The sequence below is a fragment of the Chrysochloris asiatica genome, unplaced genomic scaffold (genome assembly GCF_000296735.1).
Source record: "Chrysochloris asiatica unplaced genomic scaffold, ChrAsi1.0 scaffold00125, whole genome shotgun sequence".
In the NCBI taxonomy this organism is placed as follows: Eukaryota; Metazoa; Chordata; class Mammalia; order Afrosoricida; family Chrysochloridae; genus Chrysochloris; species Chrysochloris asiatica.
The window spans coordinates 3581844-3604558 of NW_006408643.1; the positions used below are offsets into that span (position 1 = coordinate 3581844).

Consider the following 22715-nt stretch of genomic DNA (forward strand, 5'->3'; position numbering starts at 1 on the left):
AGCCCTCCACCCACTTTAGGTACTGTCGTCCCTAACTGATGACAAACACTGCTCATCCTGTGCCATTCCTGTGACTGGTGTGCATCAGGTCAGTGTGACTCGTAGGGTTTTCATTGGCTGATTTTCAGTCTTCATTTCTTTGACTGTCAGGCAGGACAAAAATCCCATGTCCCAGTCGGCTTGCTGAGAACACTAAGACACATGGTAGAAGAATGGACACTTCTCTCAGTATTGTATGTTTTCACCAAAATTGAAGTGTACATCATGCTGCAAAAACGAATTAGGAGACAAGACATTGAGTTTAATCTAATTGAACAATTATTCTGCAATTAGGGCAGAAGATGGAAGATGAAGGCATGGAAGATAATGGGCTGGAGGAAGATTCCAGAGAGGAACAGGTAGGTGGTGTCAGCCCTGGAGTTGGCAGAATAGTTCTAGCAGACATGGTCACCTGTGCCTTGTTCCTTTTCACAGGAGGATATGGAAACAAGTTTGGAGAACTTGCAGAATATTGATATGATGGATATTAGTGTGTTAGATGACAGCGAAGTCGATAATGGCAGCGCTCCAGACTTCGGGGAAGATGGCACAGACAGCATCCTCTATTCCCTTTGTGATAGCAAAGAATACGTGGCTGAACAACTGAGGCAGCTTCCAGCTCAGCTCACAGAACATGCTGTAGGTAACTTGGAGACATGGTGAAATTGTGGCACAAGCCCTCAGGCACTCCAGTGAGGCTGTGTGCTCCACAGGAGGACAGAGATGCTGGTCATAACTTTAACAGCATCCAGCTCAATTGCCATAAGTACTTAATTTGGGATCTAAGCCTTGGTGGTAAACTATACCCATTAAAAACTCTGTGTACTGTTCCTTGGAAACCCTTTGCCAGGTCATCGTGAGTTGGAACCGGATTGACAGCATAGTGAAAAAACATAGATCAGGTGTTAGCTATAATACTGGAGAAAGTTCTAAGCTTATGTAAACGTTATGTAAATGGGTGACATAGGTGATAACTAAATAGCATTTCCTTCGGCTAATTAAGATAAATGATACATAGCAAAACATCCAGTAACTCACCAATTTCTCCGTGTACAATTGAAGGACGTTGATTACTTTGAGTTGTACAGCCATTCTCACTGTTTCTCTTGAGTTTCTTCCTGTCCCATTAGCAAACTCACTCCCCGCTTAGCTTCGACTTGAACCTTTCAAGTTGCTGTTGTCACTTTGATTCCAGAGAGGAAATTCTCTAAAAAGCACAGCACTCAAGGCTGACATTCTTTACCAGTTACACTAAACTGTTCTTTGGTTTAAAGATGACGTTAGGGTTGGTTTTCATTTAAGGTTTAGAGAATAGTTTGGGGCTCAGTAAGCAGCCATGACACCAGAAATTGTGGATTCCATGAGAATTTGAGATTCTTTTCTGTGTTTTTCCTCTTTTGCAGGATTCTCTTTATAGAATCTTTGATCAGAGTGAGTGTTTACTAATGGTAGTTAGGCATCAGCCAGTTCTTCTGGTCTCAGTACAGAGGAGGTAGCTGTTGATTGAGGCCTCACATTCCATTCCCTCCTATTCCTGGCTCTCCTACCTGTCTTTCCTTTCATAAAGGTTGCTTTAAACATACATACAGATAATATACAAGAAAACCAAGAAGATTTATTACCTCACCATTCAGGTAATAGTGTTAGTTTCTGTGCTCACGGTCATTATTGAATAAATGTCCGGTGGTGGTGCAGTGGTGAAGCACTCAGCTGCTAAGGTTGTCGGTTGAACTAATCTGACTTGACCTGGTGATCTTAACTCTTGGTTGACTCAGTAGCACCTAACAGCTTTGAGTTTGGGCAAGAGTGGCCTTGAGGCACTGAACCTTGCATGTAAAGGTCACAAGTTACGTCATGAACTGCAGACCTTGCCACACGACATTGAGGGGAACACTGAGCAGCTGATTTGCATTCTTCCAATGTAGACTTGTGTATGAGAGTTAGCTGCTTCCTCTTGGTTAATAGAAACCTCCAAGTTACAGGTTCAAGCCTGTTGGGTGCCATCCCGTGTGACAGTAAACCTGACCCATAGGGTTTCCAGACTGAAACCATTATGAGAGCAGATCACATCTTTCTCCTAGTCAGTCACTGGGTGGGTTTGAACCTCCATATTTTTGGCAAGCAGCCAACGCTCTTAGCCGTTACGCCACTAGGGCTTCTTGGTTCAAACCTAGGAAAGGAAATTATTGTTATGTGCCGCCCAGTTGGTTCTGACCCATCGCAACCCTGTGTAGGTGAGCTTGAACAGTTGACCTTATAGTTCAAACAGCTTCGCAGTCCAGCGCATTAACCCACAGCGCCTCCCCAGCACTCCAGAAAAGGGAATAAGAGCGAGCAAAATACCCGGATGGAGTCCTGGGGTGGTGGTGTGGGATAACCATCGCAAGGTTGGAGATTCAAGCCCACCAGCCGCTCCTTGGAAGCGCTGTGCTAGGTTGCTTTGAGTCGGAACCGACTTTGTGGCACTTAACAGCAGGAATTATTGTTAAGTGCAGTTCAGTCGGTTCTGACCCATAGCAATCCTGTATAGGGTTTCTGAGGAACACTTGGTGATAGATTAGGGATATTTTTGCATTTCATGTAAAAGGCCTTCAAGGTGATTAAAAGCCTAAAGATTATAGTTGTTAATTATAGGTAAAAAAAATTTTAGTTAAGAATCAATTGTACATAAAGGGGCCTAGAAGGTTAGTGTTGTTTAAAAAGTGTTGCTACCACGTGAAATGGAGCAGTGCCTATTTCCTCTGGAAATTCTCTGATGGGATGGTGTGTGCCAATCACTGGTTTATATAATCTCGACGTAGTGCTGGCCTTTCTATGAGCAAATGTAACAGTGTCTCTGATGCTATGGTCCCCATGCCACGTGCATGTGGGCAGAAAGGGAAGTGATCGGAATAACTAAGGTAGACGATGGCAGGTGCTGTGCAGGAAATAGGATCTGGAGTTCCTGAAGAAGAGTGGGCTGTCAGCCTGGACGTCCCCGGCTGGTCTGCTCTCCACAGAGTTGTCTTCTGTCTCGTTCTGCAGGTGGATGGGGATGGCTTTGGGGACACTTTGGATGCTTCATCACTGGACTTCAAAGTCACTTCGGTGAGTTACCAGCTTCCTGTGTCGTGGAAAACCTTAATGGATGTAAAACAGTGTAATTTAGCATTGATACTGAGTGAGGTAAGGAGTTCTGTTGGCACAATGAGTAAACATTACTGAAAACCTAAACGGTGGTGGTTTGAACCCTTCTAGTGGGCCCACAGGGGAAAAGAGCTGGTGGTCTGCTCCGGTAAACGTTGTAGCCTTAGGAAACCTTATGGGGTAGTTGTGTTCTGTCACGTGGGACCACCATGAGTCAGAATTGATTTGTAGGCACTCAGCAACAACTGAGCCAGGTCGTGCAGACAAAATAGTGAGCACCCCAGAGCACTAGACTCGGCAGTCTAACGGGGGAGGCAGGTTAATTGGAAGCTCACTGGGTGAGGGAGCCACGTGAGAGCCCGGAGGGATTCATTTCTGAGCAATCAAGAGGTAGTGTAGAGAGAAAGGGCAGAATATGGTCCATGGTCCTGAGATAGGAAGGAACATGGCTCACTGAGTCATCTGCATAGTCTGAGGGTGAGAGCAGCTCAAGTTACTGTCTCCTTAAGCCAGAGGGAAACCTAGCAAAATGAACTTATCTCTGGTGAATTATTTTAATCCCATTTTGTAGTTGTTGAGGCATTTATGTATTCTAAGCCTCTAAATTGGTTTGACCATCCTCAGTGAAATGAAACCAGAACAGACTTGAATTTTGTAAAATATGGGATCTGGAACTTGTAAAATGATGGGTCGAAGACCTGGAGTGGGGGCCTCAGATGATTTGGAGTAAGGCTTTGAGGGCCTGATGGCTGACAGGCCTGTGGACAGCAACACTCATTCACAGTGTGCGATTGGACTCCAGTTTTGGGTGCTGTTCTTTCCAACTCTGCTTCATCTGGTCAAAATATTTGGTTGCCATGTAATACATAGATTGCCCTTGTTGGCTAGGAGGGAGATTAAGTTGCTAGCTTCAACTCGTAAGCTGATCCGTTTAGCATTCCAGTTCACCCAAATTTCAAAAGACTATTCTGGTTTCTTGTCTATTTCATGTCTATAATGCAACTGGAAAGAACCAATTCGAAAGCCTGGTTTATTCACTGATGATTGACAGTTGTCATAGCTTAGGAAAGAGGAGTCCTGGTCGCACAGTGTTTAAAATACTCCGTTCTTAACCAAGAGGCCAGAGGTTTGAACCCACTAGCTGCTCTGTGGGAGAAAGGTGTGGCACTCTTAAAGCCTTGGAAACCCTAGGGGATACTTCTACCCTGTCCCATAGGGTCACTGAATCCAAATTCACTTGATGGCAGTTGGCATTAGTTGAGAAATACTTGTACTTGGATTTGAAAGTGCTGTGTGGATTTTTCCTTTTCATTTCTTTTTTGTTTAAACAGGAGATTGAAGAACCCCTATTGGAGCCAGGTACTGATAAAGAGCAACGTGACACTTCTGGTTTGCTGCCTTTCACACTACTGTTTTGTTTTCATCTGTTTCTATTTGAACTTACTTGTGGGCTTATAAGTGGTTTTAATGGTGGACAATCCAGATCATACAAGGATCAGAGATTGGAAACCCATTCGTTATCACCAGATTAATGGAAGTGATGTTCTGGTTTCTTGAGGTCAAGTCTATTTGGTGAGATGGCAGTGGTAATTAATTTTCATCTCTTTAACCACATAGAGTGGTCTAAAGTCATCCCCTACCCCTACCTCCCATGATGCTTGCATGTGTCTGTGTGCATGAGACAGATCTTGTGGTATTCTGCTGCAGCCATTTTGAATAATCATGTAGTTAGGGGCAGGCTGAAGCAGCAGTCAGGGCATTTCTTAAACCTGAAAAGTGACTGGATTCCCGAAGACGAAACTGTTTTCCTCAGGAAAATTTCCAACATGTTATTCCCCTTCTGGACTGCATTTCTCTCCCGCCATCGGATGAGTTTCTGGTTTTCCTATTGGACGGTTCTGTTAAAAGAAATTCAAAGCAATTTGGAAATTGAGCTGTTCAGTGAATGGTGATTGCGTTCGGTTGAGCACCTTGGACTTTGGAAAATAAGTCAGAAGACCCAAACTTGAACAATCACATGAAGACAACTGTCATGAAACAGCCCACCCAGTGGTTGTAGGGGTTTAAATCTTTGGTGACCATGTCTCTTCCCTGTAGCATAGAGTCTTCATGCAGTAGTTGGTGGTGTGCAGGTAGTCAAAGCAGGTAACTGTGTACCCCTCGGGTTTTCCAATCTCTGTGTAGCTAGCTGTTCTCTTCATGTTCTTGTGGCAGCCGTGCCCAATCGATCCACACTTGTGCTTGCTTTATTTCCCTGGTCATTAAACCTTGTGCCATTCTATTCCTGTTAAATCCGTAGAAAATGAGAAAATACTCGACATTTTGGGGAAAACTTGTAAATCTGAGCCAGTAAAAGAAGAAGGTTCCGAGGTGGAGCAGCCATTGGCACAAGATACAAGTAGCGTGGGGCCAGACAGCAAGCTTGCGGAAGAGGAGGACCTTTCTGAGCGCGCTCACCCGGAGGAGGAGCAGGAGGAAGGCGGTTTAGATTTGGCCAGCGAGTCAACAGACGCTCAGAGCAAGGCAGACACCCCGTTAGCGGTAGTGAAAAGGGAGCCGGCGGAGCAGACAGGCGATGGCGAGAGTGCGGACTGTGAGCCCGTAGGGCTAGAGAAGCCAGGTGAACAGAGTAGTAAAGCCCCAGAAGACGCGGACGCCTCTAACAAGGAGGTGGCGGCGGAAGCACCCCGCGAAGCCTCAAGCCCTGAACCCAGAGATAGCAAAGAAGACGCGAAGAAGGGTGACTTTGAAGCTTGTAATGAAGTCCCTCCGGCTCCTAAAGAGTCCTCAGCCAGTGAGGGCGCTGATCAGAAAATGAGGTTTGTTTTTTCTCAGTTTTAGACCAGACGCTATCTCCTTTTCATTGGTCACTTAATGACACACATAAGCTGTTTTTCTGCAGTTGGCCAGACAGACTGATGCAGTTGTAGTTTAATTTCTAGAGAATGTTTTATTTCTCTGTGTATTTTTTAGTGGGTGATTTGACCCCTTTCTTTTTCTTCAACCTATTATGGTTGTGTCCTTAAATTGTTAATCATTATCTTCTGCTAAGTCAAACTGACCTTTATGAATCTGACATTGTATTTTTTGGGCGAGTCAGATTGCCTGTGTAAGTTTGCTGAGGTGTCAGAACTGTATTTCAGACTAATTTTCTGGTAGGTATTCAGCTATAGCACACACCATAGTTTTAATTTTGTTCTCTTTCATTCTTTCCTTGTGTGAGTAACACTAACTTTTGTCTCTAGCTCTTTTAAGGAAGAAAAAGATATAAAGCCAATCATTAAAGATGAAAAAGGTATGACTTAACATATATCCCCGGGAACCTGCTCTGGATCCCTGATTTGGGGAGGGAGGTGCCTGCTGATACCCTTGTTTTATATCTCTCAGTTTATTTCTAGTTGTTTTGTTTGGGAGACAAGTGTTTATTTTTGGTACGCTCCTTCATTTATGGGGTCATGAAAATGAGATCATAGGATCGGAATCCCCTTACTCTCAAATGGAACCATGGGTATTAGAAACCGCCATCTTGCTTGATTCTCAATTACCACAGACATTTCAGTGGAACACTGAACTGGCCGTGATGATTCCCTGAGTGAGGGGACTCTGAATCAGTTGCTACCACCCACATGTTTTCCTGTCCCGTCCTCGCTGCTTACAATGGGGCCTGAGGAGCGGAGGCCGAGTGTAGTTTTGACCAAATGGGACTGCTGTCCTCTGCTGAGCGGGGCTCTTCCTCTTCTGTCCTGACAGACAGTGTGACCCCTCTCTCTCTGCCCCAGGTCGTGTCACTAGCAGTTCTGGTCGGAATCTATGGGTCAGTGGACTGTCTTCAACCACGAGAGCAACTGATCTGAAGAACCTTTTCAGCAAGTACGGAAAGGTACGCAGACTTATTTATGCAATTCTGTCTGTCTTCAAACGTGCGGCTCCTGGAGTGGGAGGGCTCCCTCTGAAGACTGCTGAAGCAGACCCTTCCCTCTCCTAGCTTCTGTCTGACAGGTGTGTGGTATGCATTCCGTGACATGTAAGGATAGCACTTCTGTCTCTCCCTTCATTTCTGTCTTCCCATGACTGTCTGCATTCTGTGTCTGTCTATCTGTTCTTATAAAGACGTCAGCCTACTCCATTTTGGCCTCACATTGGATTAACTGATGCCTGATTTCCTTCCCTCCAGATCCTGTTTCCAGATAGGTTAGATTCACAGGTACTGTGGGTTAGGACTTCCTCGGCTAGGCATACCTTCTTTATTACTTTGCCTTGCCAAAAAAAGCAGGTTTCTGTTTGTTTTACAAATTGAAAGTTTGTGGCAATCTTGCGTGAAGTCGTCTTTCTGTGCCATTTCCCACAGCATGTGCTCCCTTGGTGTCGCTGTCACATTTTGGTCATTCTACTGATAACTTCAGATTTTCTCAACAGACTGCAGTCTCTTGGAAACACAGCTGCTTTATTTACTGGGGGATCAAAAACTACCTGCAGCTTGCTTTATTGGATTATTTGCTTTATTTTGGTAGTCTGGAACCGAACTGGAAATAGTTCTTAGCTCTGCCTGTATCATCTCTGAGGTGTATCTGTTTTGGGGTCATTATTCAATTCATTCAACTGCTTTGGACTTAAAAGCTTTTAAGAGGTTATACTCTGAATTGTTAGGCTACAACACAGAATCAGAAATGCTGCAGGGCATAGCTGCAGCGAGCTGCTGGTAAATACCACTCCCCCTCAGCCTCAGCCTGGAGGCACCCCGGTATATAAGCAAGCACTCCGCTTTACTTGTGGGGGCTGGGAAACCCACTGCTCTGCCTTATGCTCTGGCTCTTGGTTCTGCTACTGCTGCTTCTCTGCCCCTCCTCCAGTATCCCACCTTTCTATCCCCAGATCCAGGAGGGTCAGTGTGCAGGGATCTCTGGGACCAATGGACACACTCCACTCCTGGCTCCTTTAATGGGAGTCACATTCCCCCTTCGGCTTCTGAGATGATGGCTCATTTTATTTTCCAACCCTGTACAGTGAACTGAGTGAAGGTGGTCTACAGGGCAGATCATCAGTTTTACATTGCACAGATCATATACTTTGTTTCATTACATGGCTACAATCCCCCCCATGAACAGACAGTTAACGGTACCTACACTTCTGGTATGGTGCTGTAGGATAATGTGCTGGATCACAAGGTTGGTGGTTCAAACCAGTTGCTCCTCAGAAACTGTATACAGGGTTGCTATGGGTAGGAACCAACTCGATCCGCACTTAACAATAACAACACTGTTACTTTCATCTTTCTTCTGCAAACCTCCCTCTTGTACATTGCTTGCCCTGTCACCCTACCCTCTAGTCAATGAATAATTTCCCCTCCTGCCTCCCTTGTAACCATCATAGATGGTTTTATCAAGAAAACCTTTTTTTTTTTTTTTAACTTGACAACATTGGTCTCATACAATATTTGTCCTTTACTTCAGTCTGTTGAGGGTACCAGGTTTCATTATGTGAACTCTTTCTCAGTTCCGTGCCTTTTTTCCTTCAGAAATGCTTTCTTTTTCTGGCTCTGTTGTCTCCAGAGCATTGTGGGGTTGTCATATTTGTAAAAATAAATAGTGCAATTGTTGGACCCGGAGTGGAGAAATCTCTGAGGGACTCCTGCCAGTCAAGGAGTGCACAAGGTGGGTGTGGGAAGGATGTGACAGCAGAGATCTTGGCTCTACATGGTGTTCCTATCGTCCTCAGTGTTAGAGCTATGTTCTGGGTGCTCAGTCTGGAGGTAGTTCATGGAGGCCCTTGATGTAGCTGGTTTCAGTGTCTGTTCAGACCACAGGACAGCTGGGGGCAGAGTGATTTAAATGCTGGTGTGGTGGCTCTGTAGGTCTGGAGCTGAGCCCATTTAAATCCCTGCACCAAAGCAGTGCAGCCGGCCCTCAACTCACACTGGCGTGGCTCCCAACTACATGGTTCTGAACTTCGTAGAACAGGGTCTGCACTGGGAGTAGGTGAGGGTGGGAGCTGGTCACTAGGGATATATCGGGGGAAAGAAGAAATCAGCGTGAATCTGCTCTGCCAAAGCTGCTCACAAGATGGTCAAGTTGCGTCTGACCAGCCTAGCTCTCACAGACTTTGCTCGCGGAGTCGACATGGCTTATTTTAAATCCATGTTACAGTTTAAGTCTTCACAATTACAATGAGCTCTGTTAATATTCACAGCTGAATGATGTCCTATCAGTATCTTCTCCCACCTACTTCTTAGCCAGACCTGTTAGGAAAAGAGTCAGTAGTTTGATGGGAGTTACAAAGAGAAGGCTAGAAAAGAGACACATGAAATAATTCACTACACTGCAGTACTTTCATTTGGTGGGTTTTTTTCTGTTAAAAAGGAGTCTCAAGGAGAGAAAACAGATGGTTTGTCACCTCATTAAAACACCACTTGGAAAATCTATTTGTATAAATATTTATATAAATAGCCTAGATCTAAATGTTCTGGTGTTTCTGACTTTCTTAAAGAGACCATTAGCTTTGGCCTATATACAACTTTATATTAAAGAAGGCATTTAGACTCTTTCCTTTGTAAGCAGATCCATTGGATGAAAGACATTTGAAAAATTAAGGGAATAATTGACTTCCTTATTTTTCAACATTGTAGTTTGATTGATAGAACATGATGTTGTTTTTAGGTGCTGTTGAGTCAGTAGCTACCTTATTATACACAATAGAACGAAACCCTCCCCAGTTGTACACTAACTTCACAATCATTACTGCGCTTAAGCCCATTTCGGCTGCCACTGTGCTAATCCATCTCATTGAGGGCCTTCTCTTTTTTGATTACCCTCCAGTTTACCAAGCATGATGTCCTTCTCCAGGGATAATACAATTCTTAAGAGGAATCTGAAGGACAGTTTTAAATGAATCCATTGTCCTGGACTTGTTAAATACGATTGAATCGATTCCAGCTTGCAGCAATCAGATGTATAATGGAACGGAAAACTGCCCAATCCTGTGCTGTCCGCCACAACTGTTCTGTTTCAACCCATTTCTACAGCCATGTGTCAGTCCATCGTGTTGAGGGCCTTTTTCGCTAACTTTTTACAAAGCATGACGTCTTTCCCCAGTGACTGATCCACCTTGATAATATATACAAGGTGTGAGACAAAATCTCACCATCCTTGTTTCTAAGAAGCATTCTGGTTGAGCTGCTTCCTGTACAGATTAGTTCTTCTGGCAGTCCATGGTGATTCAGGAGTCTTTACCAACAACATGATTCAAACGTATCACTTCACTCTCTTCATTGCTCAGCTATCCCCAAGCATATGAGGCTCAAGCCTTCAGTCCTCAGAGTGACATATTTGCATTTAAGTGACATATTTGTTCTGTAATTAGCTAATAAAACAGTCATGTAAATCTTTTCTCCTGGGTGACTCGGCAGAAGTGGCCCTATAGGAAGTAAGCTGGTCCCGCTGGCTGGGGATGATACAGGGATCCCAGGCTGAGGTGCCAGAGGCATCAGGTGCTGCTGGGTCATACTTTAGGGACTTAGGCAGACAGGACCCAGAAAAAGCACTCATCCTGTTGATTAGTCTTAAGAGTAAAATGTTTTTCAGAAGGGATTTAAAAACTTTTGGCCATGATCTGTTTGTCCGTCTGGTAATTTTGTTGAGTATCTCCTTGTTTCATGCCCTAGTGAAAAAGCTGAAGCAAATATTTCCTTCCCAGCCTCAAAGAGCCTACAGACTGAGAATCAGCCGTCAGCAATAAGTCTGCTTTGTGTAGTAGAACGAGCCTTGGTGACACTGGACTCAGTGTTGGCCTGCTAACCAAAACAGGTGGGAAGTAATGGCCTTGGTGATAGGTAACTGAAAACAGAGGTTACAGCAGGACAGAACAAGGTATGTATCATTGCTGACGTCAGATGGATCTTGGCTGAAGGCAGACACTACCAGAAAGATGTTTACTTGTGTTTCCTATGCAGAGGCATTCATTCAACTGTGTGGATCATAACAACTTTTGGATAACATTGTGAAGGACAGGTGTTCCCGAACACTTGTGCTCATGAGGAACCTATACGTAGACCAAGATGCAATTGTTCAAACAGAACAAGGGCACACTATGGTTTAGTCAGGAAAGGTGTGTGTCAGGGTTGTATCTTTTCATCGTCACACTTAGTCTGTATGCTGTATCTGAGAACCTGGATTCTATGAAGAATAACGTGGCATCAAACATTTGAGGACAACTTACTAACAACCTGTGCTATGCAGATGACACAATCTTACTTGCTGGAAGTGAAGAGCACTTGAAATACTGATGAAGATCAAAGACTACATTTAGAATGTATTGCACCTCAATGTAAAGAAAAGAAAAATCCACACAATAAATGACTTTACGATTAGAGAAAAGATAGAAGTTGTTAATACTTCATTTTTTCAATTCATAATTAACACTTATGGAAGCAATAAAATGACATAAACCTTTAAAGTGTTAAAGAGCAAAGATGTCAGTTTGAAGACTAAGGTGTGCATTACCCAAGTCATATTTTCACTCTTCCTGACCCAAGCCATGGTATATTCCATTGTCTTATAATGATGTGAACGTTGGACAGTGAATTAGGAAGACAATCTAAGAATTGATGCATTTGGGTTATTGTGTTGGAGAAGAACATTGAAAGTACCATCAATTGTCAGAAAACCAAACACATGTGTCCTGGAAGCTGTACAACCAGGTGCTCTTTAGAGACGGGGATGGTGAGACTTGGTTGTTCTTCGTATGTGTTGTCAGGAGGGTTCAGTCCCTGGAGAAGGACGTCATGCTTGGTAAAGTGAAGAGTCAGTGAAAAAGAGGGAGACCCTCCAAGAAGATGGACTCATATAGTGACAGCAACAATGTGCTCAATCATAAATTGTGAGGATCAGGCAGTACCGGGCAGTGTTACATTCTGTTGTGTATGTAGTTTTGCTAGGAGTCAGCCTATTTGATGACACCTAATAACAACAACCCTGGTCGTGCTGTAGTATAAACAGTGGTCTGTTAATCACAAGGTCAGCAGTGCAAACTCACTAGTCACTTCGCAGAAGAAACATGAGGCTTTCTGTTTCCATAAAGATTTATAGCCTCAAACTTGAGTCGGAATCAGCTTGATGGCAGTAGATTCACTCGGTTTACTCAGGTCATAAGGAGTCCTCGTAGTGCTCTGGGTTAGGCCTAGGCTTCCGGGGATGATTCTCTCCAGCTTCGGAAGGTTTTCTCCACCCTGTGCTCTGGGCAATGCTCAACTGCCGGTTGGAGGGAGGCCCTCAGCATGCGGCCATCTTCTCTCTAGTCCTCTCAACTCTGCATTCTAGCTGTTTTGACTGCCTACAGTCTCTGGGCCATCTCCGCCTCAAGGGTGCAGCCCCCTGCCCCCCAGCTCAGAAATTCCAGGCTCTCAGCTCACCTCCTGTTTGCCTTCTCTTGGGTCGCTGTCCTGAGTGGTCTGCTGTTGGTGTCTGGAAATACTAGTCCTGGTTTCTGCATTGCGTCAAGCATGAGGCACAGACTTCATTAGATGAATGCAGCTCCCTCGGTATCAGGTCTCCCACAGGGCACATTGGACGGGCCTGTGTGGATCATGCTGTGTTAAGGAGTGTAGATCCCCTCGGCTACCCATGGACACAGTGGGGTTAGAGGAAATGATGAGAAGGTGGAGAGTTGTTTTGCAGTTTAGTTTGTAAATTGCAGTGATCTTTGTAACAAAACATTTGCTGACTCATACCACAGATGAGTGGGTTTGTAGAAGTTGGTAGAGAGAATCCATTATCTTTCTGTTTCCATTTTCCATGAACTTTCAACCCCCCAGTATAATTTGGTGATGTGGATCACACCTATTAGGAGGTGCAACCAGTTCCCTTCTCCTTTTATAAAAGATTCCTTCACTGTTTACACAAAAAAGCCATCCCAGGATGGGAAGTATTTTTGGTTAATGACGATGTTGTGATCAGTGAAATTAATCAGTGTTCCTCCTCTGAGGGAAGATCTTAAGTGGAAGGCAAGGGTGTTTTCATAGGCTAGGGTTAATTAGAACTGATTGAAGAACTAATTCTGATGAACTAAGGGAAACTTAGTGAGTAGAACTGATTCTCTTTCTCAAGTTGTAACTGTTAATAATGCAAATATGTTGTTTGGTGGTTTGTCCAAGAAAATCAGAAAGCCTTTTTTTATTTGAAGGTTGTCGGGGCCAAAGTGGTCACCAATGCCCGCAGTCCTGGGGCACGGTGCTATGGCTTTGTCACCATGTCGACGTCGGATGAGGCTACCAAGTGCATTAGCCACCTGCACAGGACAGAGCTTCATGGAAGAATGATCTCCGTGGAGAAGGTAAGGTCTCTCGTCCGCTGATACTCAAAGTGTATGGAAACCTGCTGTGTTCCTTATTCTTTTCTTGATGCCTTTTTTTAGGCCAAAAATGAACCTGCTGGAAAAAAGCTGTCTGAGAGAAAGGAGTGTGAAGTGAAGAAGGAAAAACCGTCTAGCGTCGAGAAGCACCATTCTGTGGAAGTCAAAGTTGAAAAGTAAAGTGACTTAGCCAACCTTTCTTGGGAGGCAGGGGAGCTTGGGGAGGTTAAGCAATCTCACTGACTTCAAGTTGAAATCTCAGTTGGATTTTGTCTCTTGTATCACTTTCCATACCTAGCTTTGTAGTTTTGGATATTTGGTGACGTAAAAGAGCCCTGGTGGCACACCAGTTAAGCACTTGGCTGCGAACTGAAAGGTTGGCAGCTTGAAGCCACCAGCCCCTCCTTGGGAGAAAACTGGCTCTGCCTGTTTCCGTAAAGCTGAAAGCCTAGGAAACCCTGTGGACGAGTTCTGCTTTGTTACATGGGGTCACCGTATGTCCAAATCAGCTCAACAGCACCCAACAACCACCCCTGGCTGTTTAAAATAGTCTCAGGTGGTCCTTAGTGTTTTTAATCTTGCTAATTTAACAGTTGTGTAAAAAAGTAAAAAAACACACAAGAGAAGAACATTTTTACTGCATTCTATGATACCCTTTTGGGCTCCACACAGCTTCTCAGACCTTGGAGGCGTTTCCCAATCTGGTTCTTGCTTTTGGCCACAGCAGCTGCAAAGCTATCCTGTTATGCAGGGGAGCACAGCCTGGTCTGGTGGCATGTGTGGTGTCTGACAGGTGTCGCGTGTTATGTGTCCCACAGATTGAAAGTGTCCAAGGTGTTTGGGGGGTTTATTTGCTCCTACACCATGGGGTTGCTTGCCGCAGTCATTTGGATCCACAGATCTAAGGTGTTCCTTTCATCGAAGACATAATTTAGATCTTTGGAAACGGACCTGTCTCTTAAAGCAGCAGGCATTGCGTATTTATACTTTTATCAAAAGTGTAGGCTTGTCTGATTGTGAAGATGGGCTTTGCAGAGCTCTGTTGTCAGCACGCTGTCTGTCCACCTCGAGGTCTGCTCCTGCTGTAAACACTAGCTCCTCTGACGGGGCTGGGCTTTATGCATGACTGTCTAGTTGAGTGGACACGTCTTGTAAGCATCATCGGTACTCACAAGTGGAACTTGATTTTAAAGAAGTAGCTGCCAGTCTTCATCTTGACCAAATTGAAATCCATAGACCCACGAGTAATGGGTGTCTGATTAACCGTTCATGTCTTCAGAGGGAGACCTATAATTTTATTGACAAATTCTTCAAAGAGACGTCCTGTCGGCATTGGAAGCATCTGTATTAGTAGACCAGGGAAGCCAGTGAGATGTCTTGGTGACGTTGACATCTTGAAAGTGCAAGTTATGCACTTATTTTCAGATCACATAGTGAGGCACGTTTGTAGAGGGGAAGGTGGTAATAATGAGCTAACACCAGGTGGTCCATGGTGAACATTTTAGATGCAGCAGTGCACAGCTATAAGAAGAAACCAGTTCAGAGAAGGCAAGGGCCTCAGCCAAGGTCACACAGCCCAGCCAGGAAGTGACAAGGCCAAGATGGATTAAAACCTGGAGTGCTCCCAGAGTTGCTGCTTTAATTTAATGGGGGAGGTATATCCTCACAATGTTTGAAAGCAAACTACCGTCAAGTTGCTTTCTCAGTGGGTGGTTGTGATGCAATGCCATCAGGTCACTGGCAACTGCTCGTAGGGTTTTCCAGACTGACCTTCCCTAAGCAGATCGCCAGCTTGTCTGCTGAGGTTCCTGTGGGTGGCTTTGAACCACCAGCCTTCTGCTTACTACAGTTTGGCTACGTGTACAATTCATTGACTTTAATTACATTTACCCTGTTTTGCAGCCATCACCAGATTTTATTTATTGTTAAAAAAGAGCCCAGTATACTAACAAAACCACTTAACAGTGTCAGTTCTGACGCATCCCGTCATAGGTTACCATGAGCCCTTTTAAATGACTTGAATGTTAATAAAAACAAAACCCCAGATTTTGTGCTGTGGAAGGAGAGCTAAAAGGCCCCTTTAGTCTGGCCAGAGCTCTGCCCAGGCCAGCAAGTGGGGAGAGGAAGCCCAGGAGCCTGGCACACCATTGGCATTTAGTAGGTGTGGGATTTAATTGCCTGAGACAAACTGCATTAGGGAAGATGGGAGACAAGTTTGAATACCTGAGATGATTTATTTCAGCACTTAAAAATGCAGTTGCCTTCCACTGAAATGTTAATAGTAATTTCCTTATTAGCTGGCAAGTAGCATGCTACTTCACCTCCCAAAAGTATGCCAACACTACCAGGTGCGATGTGTTGGTGTTCTGCATCACTCAGTAGGAACTTGAGAGCCTCGGTATTTGGAAAAACTTTTCTCTCTGAAACTCAAAAATAAGATGTAATCCGTACATAATGGGAAAGATTTATAAGCACTTCCTAGTGATCTGAAATGGTCAGTGCGCGTCTCCTCACTGGCTTCTAGTTTCAGTAGGCATGTTTCTAGACTAAGCAGAGACCACGAGGGGAAATTGTAATTGCATCGAAACAGGTGGGTCAACCAGGCCCACATGTGTGAGTGACGCTCAGTGTGAACTGGGTGGTTCCAGAGTTCCAACAATTCATGTTTACCAACGATGTTTCCAAATAGAACCGTCATTAAGAAGGAAGAGAAGGTTGAGAGAAAGGAGGAAAAGAAGCCTGAAGACATTAAGAAGGAAGAAAAAGACCAAGAAGAGATGAAACCAGGAACCCCAAGTCGGTCAAGAGTCACGAAATCAGGTGATTAGAATCTGACCAGTTTCAGCGAGAGCGGCGCAACCAGGACAGGATAGCGAAGGGTCCAGAAGGTTTTTTTTTTTAAGTTGTTTTTTTAAACCTTTTTATTGTGAATCAGCTAAGGTTTATAGGGCACATCAGTTTTGCGTTCAACAATTCCTACATTTTATTATTGTTGTTGATTGCAGTCCCTACAAACAGATCTCTCTCTTGTACATTGCCTTTCCGTGTGTCTGTCCTCTAGTTACTAGCTTATCTTCCCTTCCCCTTCCACTCCTGGTGACCATCAAAGAATGCTTGTTAATGTGAAAATCTTTTCTTGACTTTTTACATCAGTGCCCATATGTCTATCCTAATTTCACTCAGCATAATGCCCTCGAGGTTCCTCCCTCTTAGAAGGTGTGGTCATTGTTGGTCTTTAACATTAGCTAGTACTCCATTGATGTGTATGCATGACCATAGGTAATTCTTCTGTGGATGGACATTCAGATGCTTTTCACCTTTTCTTGCTGTTGACTAGGGTGTGCATTGATCCCTATTAGGCCATGCGTTGTATTTCTCTAGGATGTGTAGTGTACCAAGTAGAGGGATTGCTGGGTCATGCAGTAGTTGTTTACAACCTTTGTAAGGAAGGGCCGTAGTTTTCCCACAGTGGTGGCATCATGTTATAGTCCCACAGCAGTGTAGGGGGGTCCCAGTCTCCACACCTCCCCCAACATTTGTTGCTTTCTGGTTTCTTTTTTTTTTTTTTTTTCAACTTTTCTGGAGTAAGATATCTCATTGTTATTTTGATTGTGGCACTGTAGGAAAGCACTGGGCCGCTAATCAGGAGGTTGGTGATTCAAAACCAACAGCCATTTCTTGTAAAGTCTGTACAGCGTTGCCGTGAGTCGGCCCTGGCTCGATGGCACGTAACAATAATGTTTAATAATTGTAAGCGTGTCTTCGTTTGTTTGTTGGCTGCTTACGTGTCTCCTTTGCTGCTGTCTGTTGATGTCCTCTGCCCATTTGTTAAAATTGGGTTATTTGTCTTGTTGTTGTTGAGATGGTTTTCATGTTTCAGAGATTAGTCCTTTGCCTGGCATGTCAGTTGCCAGAATTTCTCTCTCAATGTGTGGTTTCTGTGCTGCACATAAGTGTCTTAATTTTTAGGAGGTCCCAGTCATCTAGCCTGTGTTCTGTGCATATGTTTTCAGTTATACTTGGTAGTGTGTTTCTGTCATGAATTAAGGTCCCTAAGATTATCCTTAATTTTTCATTGATTATTTTTGTAGTTCTAGGTTTTGCATTTAGGTCTTTGATCCATCTTTAGTTCTTTTGTGTTTTTGTTTTGTTTTGTTTTTATGGTGTGAAATGAGGATCCTGTTCCATTTTTCTTAAAAAGGGATATCCAATTTTTCCAGCGCCTGTTGTCAGAGAGGCTATCTCTGCCTTAGTTAATGATCAGCTGTCCACAAGTGGGTGGATTTCCTTCTGGGTTCTCGATTCCATTTCCTTGATCTGTGTATCTATTTTACTAGCCTCTGGCAGTTTTGACTATCTTGGCTGTGTAGTAGGTTTGAGATGAGGGACTATGAGGCCTCCTACTTTGTTCTTCCTTAGTAATACTTTGGTTATCTAGGGTCTCTTTCCATATCGAGTTGGTGATTATTATCTCCATCTCCTCCACACACGGTGTTGGAAGCTGGATTGGGATTGCATCACGGCTGCAGGTTGCTGTGAATACTACTGGTGTTTTCACAGTGTGAACTCTGCTGTCCATGAGCAAGATGTGCTGGACTTCGGTTTCTGTGTGTCTCTTTAGGGTTGTAAGAGTGTTGGTAGGTTTTTTGTATGTGTCTTTTGTTTCTTTGGGTAGATTGATTCCATGTTTTGCTTGGCTATTGTAAATGGTATTGGTTTCCTGATTCCTTTTCAGGGCTCTCTTAGTGTAAAAGAATTCAACTGATTTTTGTATGTTGATCTTGTACCCTGCCACTTTGCTGAGTCTTTGAATGAGTTCCAGTAAATTCCTGGCTGAGTCTTTGGATCATATCATCTGTAAATAAGAGTTTTACTTCTTTGCCACTTTGGATGCTTTATAGCCCTGGCTAAGAGTTCTAACCCAGTATTGAATAGGAGTGATGATAAAGGGGATCTTTGTCTGGTTCCTGTTCGCAAGGGGTGTGCTTCCAGTTTCTTTCTGTTATGCTAATGTTGGCCATTGGTTTTGTATATTTGCCCTTAATTGTGTTTAGGAATTTTCATTCTATTCCTATTTTGTTGAGTGTTTTTATCTGGAATAGGTGTTGGATTTTGTCATAGTGCCTTTCTGTGTCCGTCAGTATCCTGTGGTTCTTTTCCTTTGTGTTACTTATACGGTGGCTTTATGTTCATTGTTTTTCTAATGTTGAACCATCTCTGCAAACCTGGTATGAATCCCACCTGATTTTGTGTGTGTGTGTGTGTGTGTGTGTTTGTGTATATAGTGCTCGTGAGTTGGTTCCGACTCCTGGCCAGCAACCCTGTATAGTGGCTAGTCGTAATGTGGTCTTGTTTTGATTGGTTGTTGGCTAGGGTTTTGTTGAAAATTTTTATGTGTGTGTTTATAAGGGATATTATATTGGGTTTTAATTTTCTTTTATCAAGTTGTTTTTGCCTGGTTTTAGTATCCTATCTTTTTCTATATTCTGGAATCGTTTGAGTGGAGTTGATGTCAGCTCCTCTCTGAATGTTTGGTAGAATTCACCAGTGAAATTGTTTGGGTCCAGAATTTTTTTGCTGGGAATTTTTAAAGACTTTTGTTCTGGGTCTGTTAAAAGTTTTCTACTTCAGTCTGTGTTCATTAGTAGATAGTGTGCTTCTAGAAATTGATGCGTTTCTTTATAGAGTTTTCAAATTTGTTGGAGTGTTGCTCTTTATAGTATTCTGCTAGTATCCTTTTTATTTCTGTTGATTCTGATGTGAAGTCCCCCATTTCAGTTCTCATTCATGTAACATGAATCATCTTATTTGCCTTTGTAGATTTGTGATTTGTTTTGTTAATCGTTTCAAATAACCAGCTTCTAATCTTACTCTGTTTTGCTGTTCCATTTATTTCTGCTCCATACGATAAGTTATAGGATAAGTTCTGTAGTGCTAACTGCAAGGTCAGCAGTTCAAATCTACCAGCTGTTCCTTGGAAACCCTATCACAGGGTCTCTTGAGTCAGAAGCAACTTAGCGGCTCCTAACAACAACAGTCTTACTCTTCTGGTGACTATTGGTACTATTTTTCTAATTGTTGGAGTTACTGGGTTGAGATGTTGCTTCTGTTTTGATGTGTCTGCTGCTATAAATTGTCCTGTGAGAACTGCTTTTCCTGTTTCCCAAGGGTTTGGATGTGCTGTTTTCATTCTTTTTTGATTCAAAGAATTTTGTTAGTTTGCTTTTTATTTTTTTTCATTACTAGTTTTTAAACAGGATGTTATTCAGTTTCCACGTATTTGATTCATTTTCTTTGATATTCCTGTTGTTGATTTCTAATTTGATGGAGTTGTGATCTGAGAAGATGCTTCATAGTATTCTAGTGCTTTTCAGCTGCACGAGGCTGTCTGTAGTGTGCAGTTTACACGAGGGACCTGTCCTGGTTCCTTGTAACTAAGCTAGTGCAACGCTACAGGTGTGTTGTTACCAGGTTTTCTCTGTGTGAGAAGAACAAACAAGGTGGGCGCGCCTCCAGCCTCTGAGCATCTGTACCCCTTGAGGTGGTTATAATTTGGAACATCCCACTTGGATTGTAGTTTTCTTAAGTTTATGTGCTCAGCACCTTAGAATTAGCATGAGACTCCACAAAATGTTTTGTAGCAAAAAGAAATTAAACCAATCCACCAGAACACACACAAACAACAAACACCAACCATCTGGAGCATTAAAATTTAGTCCATACAGCACATTGCGAGTTAGATCTTAAGTGTTCAGGGTAATTTAGCAGCAATCTCACAAGGAGCAGGTTTTTAAAACACATCTAAGTATTGTCAGTCCCCTAAATAAGGCACTGTAATAAGAGCCTGATTGTCGTGCGGGAGAGTGACAGGCAGTTTGTGAGTCTTGGTGAAGTAGCTGGGGAAAGGAAGCCCCTCTGCCCTCCCGTCCAGCTGGCCAAGTGGCCAGTGCAGCAAACGAGCCCAGACTCCTGTGTGTAGGAGGAACCAAAACACAAACTAGTTATCCGGAAACCACTCAGATTCTGTTGAAGAGCAAACTCTTCTGGGTGGGTTTGTATATGAGGGGCTTCAAAAAAATTTGTGGGAAAACTTCATTGTCTTTTCATGTCCTTTTGAAGGTTGTTTTTTTTGGAAGTACATACGCAGAAGGGTAATTTTCCTCAGGAGTTCCTTTTGCAACCACTTTACCCCTGATGTGTAAAGACCGATCAAGGCACACCAGCTGCTTCACAAAGGCCCAGTGTCACCATATCTCAGGGCTGACTATGGGCCTGTCACAGTCGGTAGTGAGATACCGCGTGGCGGTCCCGAAGGTCACCGTCCATTACCCAACATCTGAGCCCTCAAGTTAGCACACAGTCTAACCCAGGTGCATTGGCTATTGGCATGCTTGATCAGCAGCTGTGTTTTCTTTCTGAAGGAAGCAGAGGAATGGAGCGGACGGTCGTGATGGATAAGTCCAAGGGTGAGCCTGTCATCAGTGTGAAAACCACAAGCAAGTCCAAAGAAAGGGTAAGTATTGCTTGGAGTGTCTTGAGTCCAGCTGGTTTCAGTGTTGGTTTAAGAACTGTTTTGATTTTTCATTGAGAATTTATTTGATCCTTTAAGATGACAAGAGTTCAGAAGTCCTCAGGAGGCACATTCATGGTTAAGGTTATACACATAGACACAAAATGACGTTTCAGCGCTGCTCCCAAACAGTACCTAGTCCTGTTGGTTTTCCTGATCTGGGCTGGCCCTATGCTGATTGTCAGTTTATATCATCTTCTGGAAAGAGAATTGAGTCACCGAATATACATTCCACCTGGGCTGCCGAGCAAGACTCAAGCTTTTCAAGCTTTAGGGCTATTTTACTTGATCATATTCTAGGTCTTCTGTTAAACTAATCAAGAGTACACCTTAGGACTCACTCCAAAGTGCGTGTTTTTCATGTTGTCAGATAAAAGCCACACCAGTTGCCACTGAATCAGCTGTGACTCAGTGCGACCTTACATGTCAGAAACAGAACGGGACTCCCTGGACTTCTCAGTGGAGTTAGATGTCCAAACCTGTCTTCAGTGGCATTTCTGGGTGAATTCAAACCACCATTCTTTTGGTGAGCACACAAAGCTTCCTCTTACCATAGAATGTGCTTCCTCTTCTTGGTTATACACCCAGCTTCTCCAGAAAACTCGCCCAAGGTCTCTCCTCTTGGGTTAACGCCCTTTGATATTGAAAAGCTTGGCTTTTCTCTGATTCCTAAGCCAGACTCAAATGAGGCAGGCTGGACCCGGCCCCCTTGCTTAAGACCAAGGTTCCTGTATAAAGCAGGTGGGACCTAGGGGTTGTCCTGGAACCCACATCAGCACATGGGCATTCTCCTGGTATGCTAGTTGTAACCATTTTTCTGAGTTTAATGAGTGGATGTTGCCCAACAGAGCTCTAAAAGTCAAGATCGCCAGTCGGAGAGCAGAGAGAAGAGGGACATCTTGTCCTTTGATAAAATCAAAGAGCAGCGGGAGCGGGAGCGCCAGAGGCAGCGCGAGCGGGAGATCCGGGAGACCGAGAGGCGCCGGTACGTGGAGGGTCTGCTCTCCTCCTGAGCCGCTCCCCTTCTCCCCACATGTACTCTAGGAGCATCTTTTCAGTGTGCCTGAGGGCGGCCGCCTGGGCTTGTAGGTAGGGATCCTATACTTTGACCTTTAGTCTGAAGGGGGCGGGGCAGGAGACTGATGAGAACCTACTTCTGCCTGCTGCCTGCAGCACCCCCTCACTCTAAGAGGGAGCTTGGACCACATAGAAACTGGTCTGTGTGTGGCTTTGCTGATTGTCCTTCCATAAAGAACCCACACAGACAGGCTCGAAGGACCCCTGCAGTATAGCTTGTTCGATGGGCCAGTCAGAGATAGGGCCCCTTCACTTTGTAAAGGATGGCCTGTGGTCAGTAGTGTCTTAGTACAGCGGCCAGCCCACACAGCCACCCCGGCCAATGGTATGGTGTGCTGGCTGGCATGTGTTGTTTTGTTTTTACCTCATGTTCTGCCGTCTCACACGGGAATTTGTGAGTTCTCCTGTATGTGGCCGTGGTGCTGGGAGACACCCTTGGTATCCAAGACAGTTGTAACCACAAGCTCCCAATCAAGCCTGTGTACTTTTCTAAAGCCATGTGTGCTCAGCCTCTCTGCAGATGGGGCACCTCTTCCTCTCTAGAAGCTAATTGGTCCCCTTC

At 44.1% G+C, this 22715-nt stretch overlaps 1 protein-coding gene across 1 annotated transcript in view; it reads left to right on the top strand.

Annotated features, from left to right (window-relative positions):
* Nucleotides 1-22715, top strand: part of SAFB2 (scaffold attachment factor B2) — a 36237-nt gene that overhangs the window by 6394 nt on the left and 7128 nt on the right. Inside the window, exons 3-14 of the mRNA XM_006869026.1 lie at nucleotides 334-398; nucleotides 475-678; nucleotides 3064-3126; nucleotides 4497-4524; nucleotides 5465-5984; nucleotides 6411-6460; nucleotides 6945-7045; nucleotides 13339-13488; nucleotides 13570-13682; nucleotides 16196-16326; nucleotides 20928-21019; nucleotides 21925-22061. Of these exons, the coding sequence (XP_006869088.1) occupies nucleotides 334-398; nucleotides 475-678; nucleotides 3064-3126; nucleotides 4497-4524; nucleotides 5465-5984; nucleotides 6411-6460; nucleotides 6945-7045; nucleotides 13339-13488; nucleotides 13570-13682; nucleotides 16196-16326; nucleotides 20928-21019; nucleotides 21925-22061 (1654 nt within the window). The remainder of the gene's footprint in view (nucleotides 1-333; nucleotides 399-474; nucleotides 679-3063; nucleotides 3127-4496; nucleotides 4525-5464; nucleotides 5985-6410; nucleotides 6461-6944; nucleotides 7046-13338; nucleotides 13489-13569; nucleotides 13683-16195; nucleotides 16327-20927; nucleotides 21020-21924; nucleotides 22062-22715) is intronic.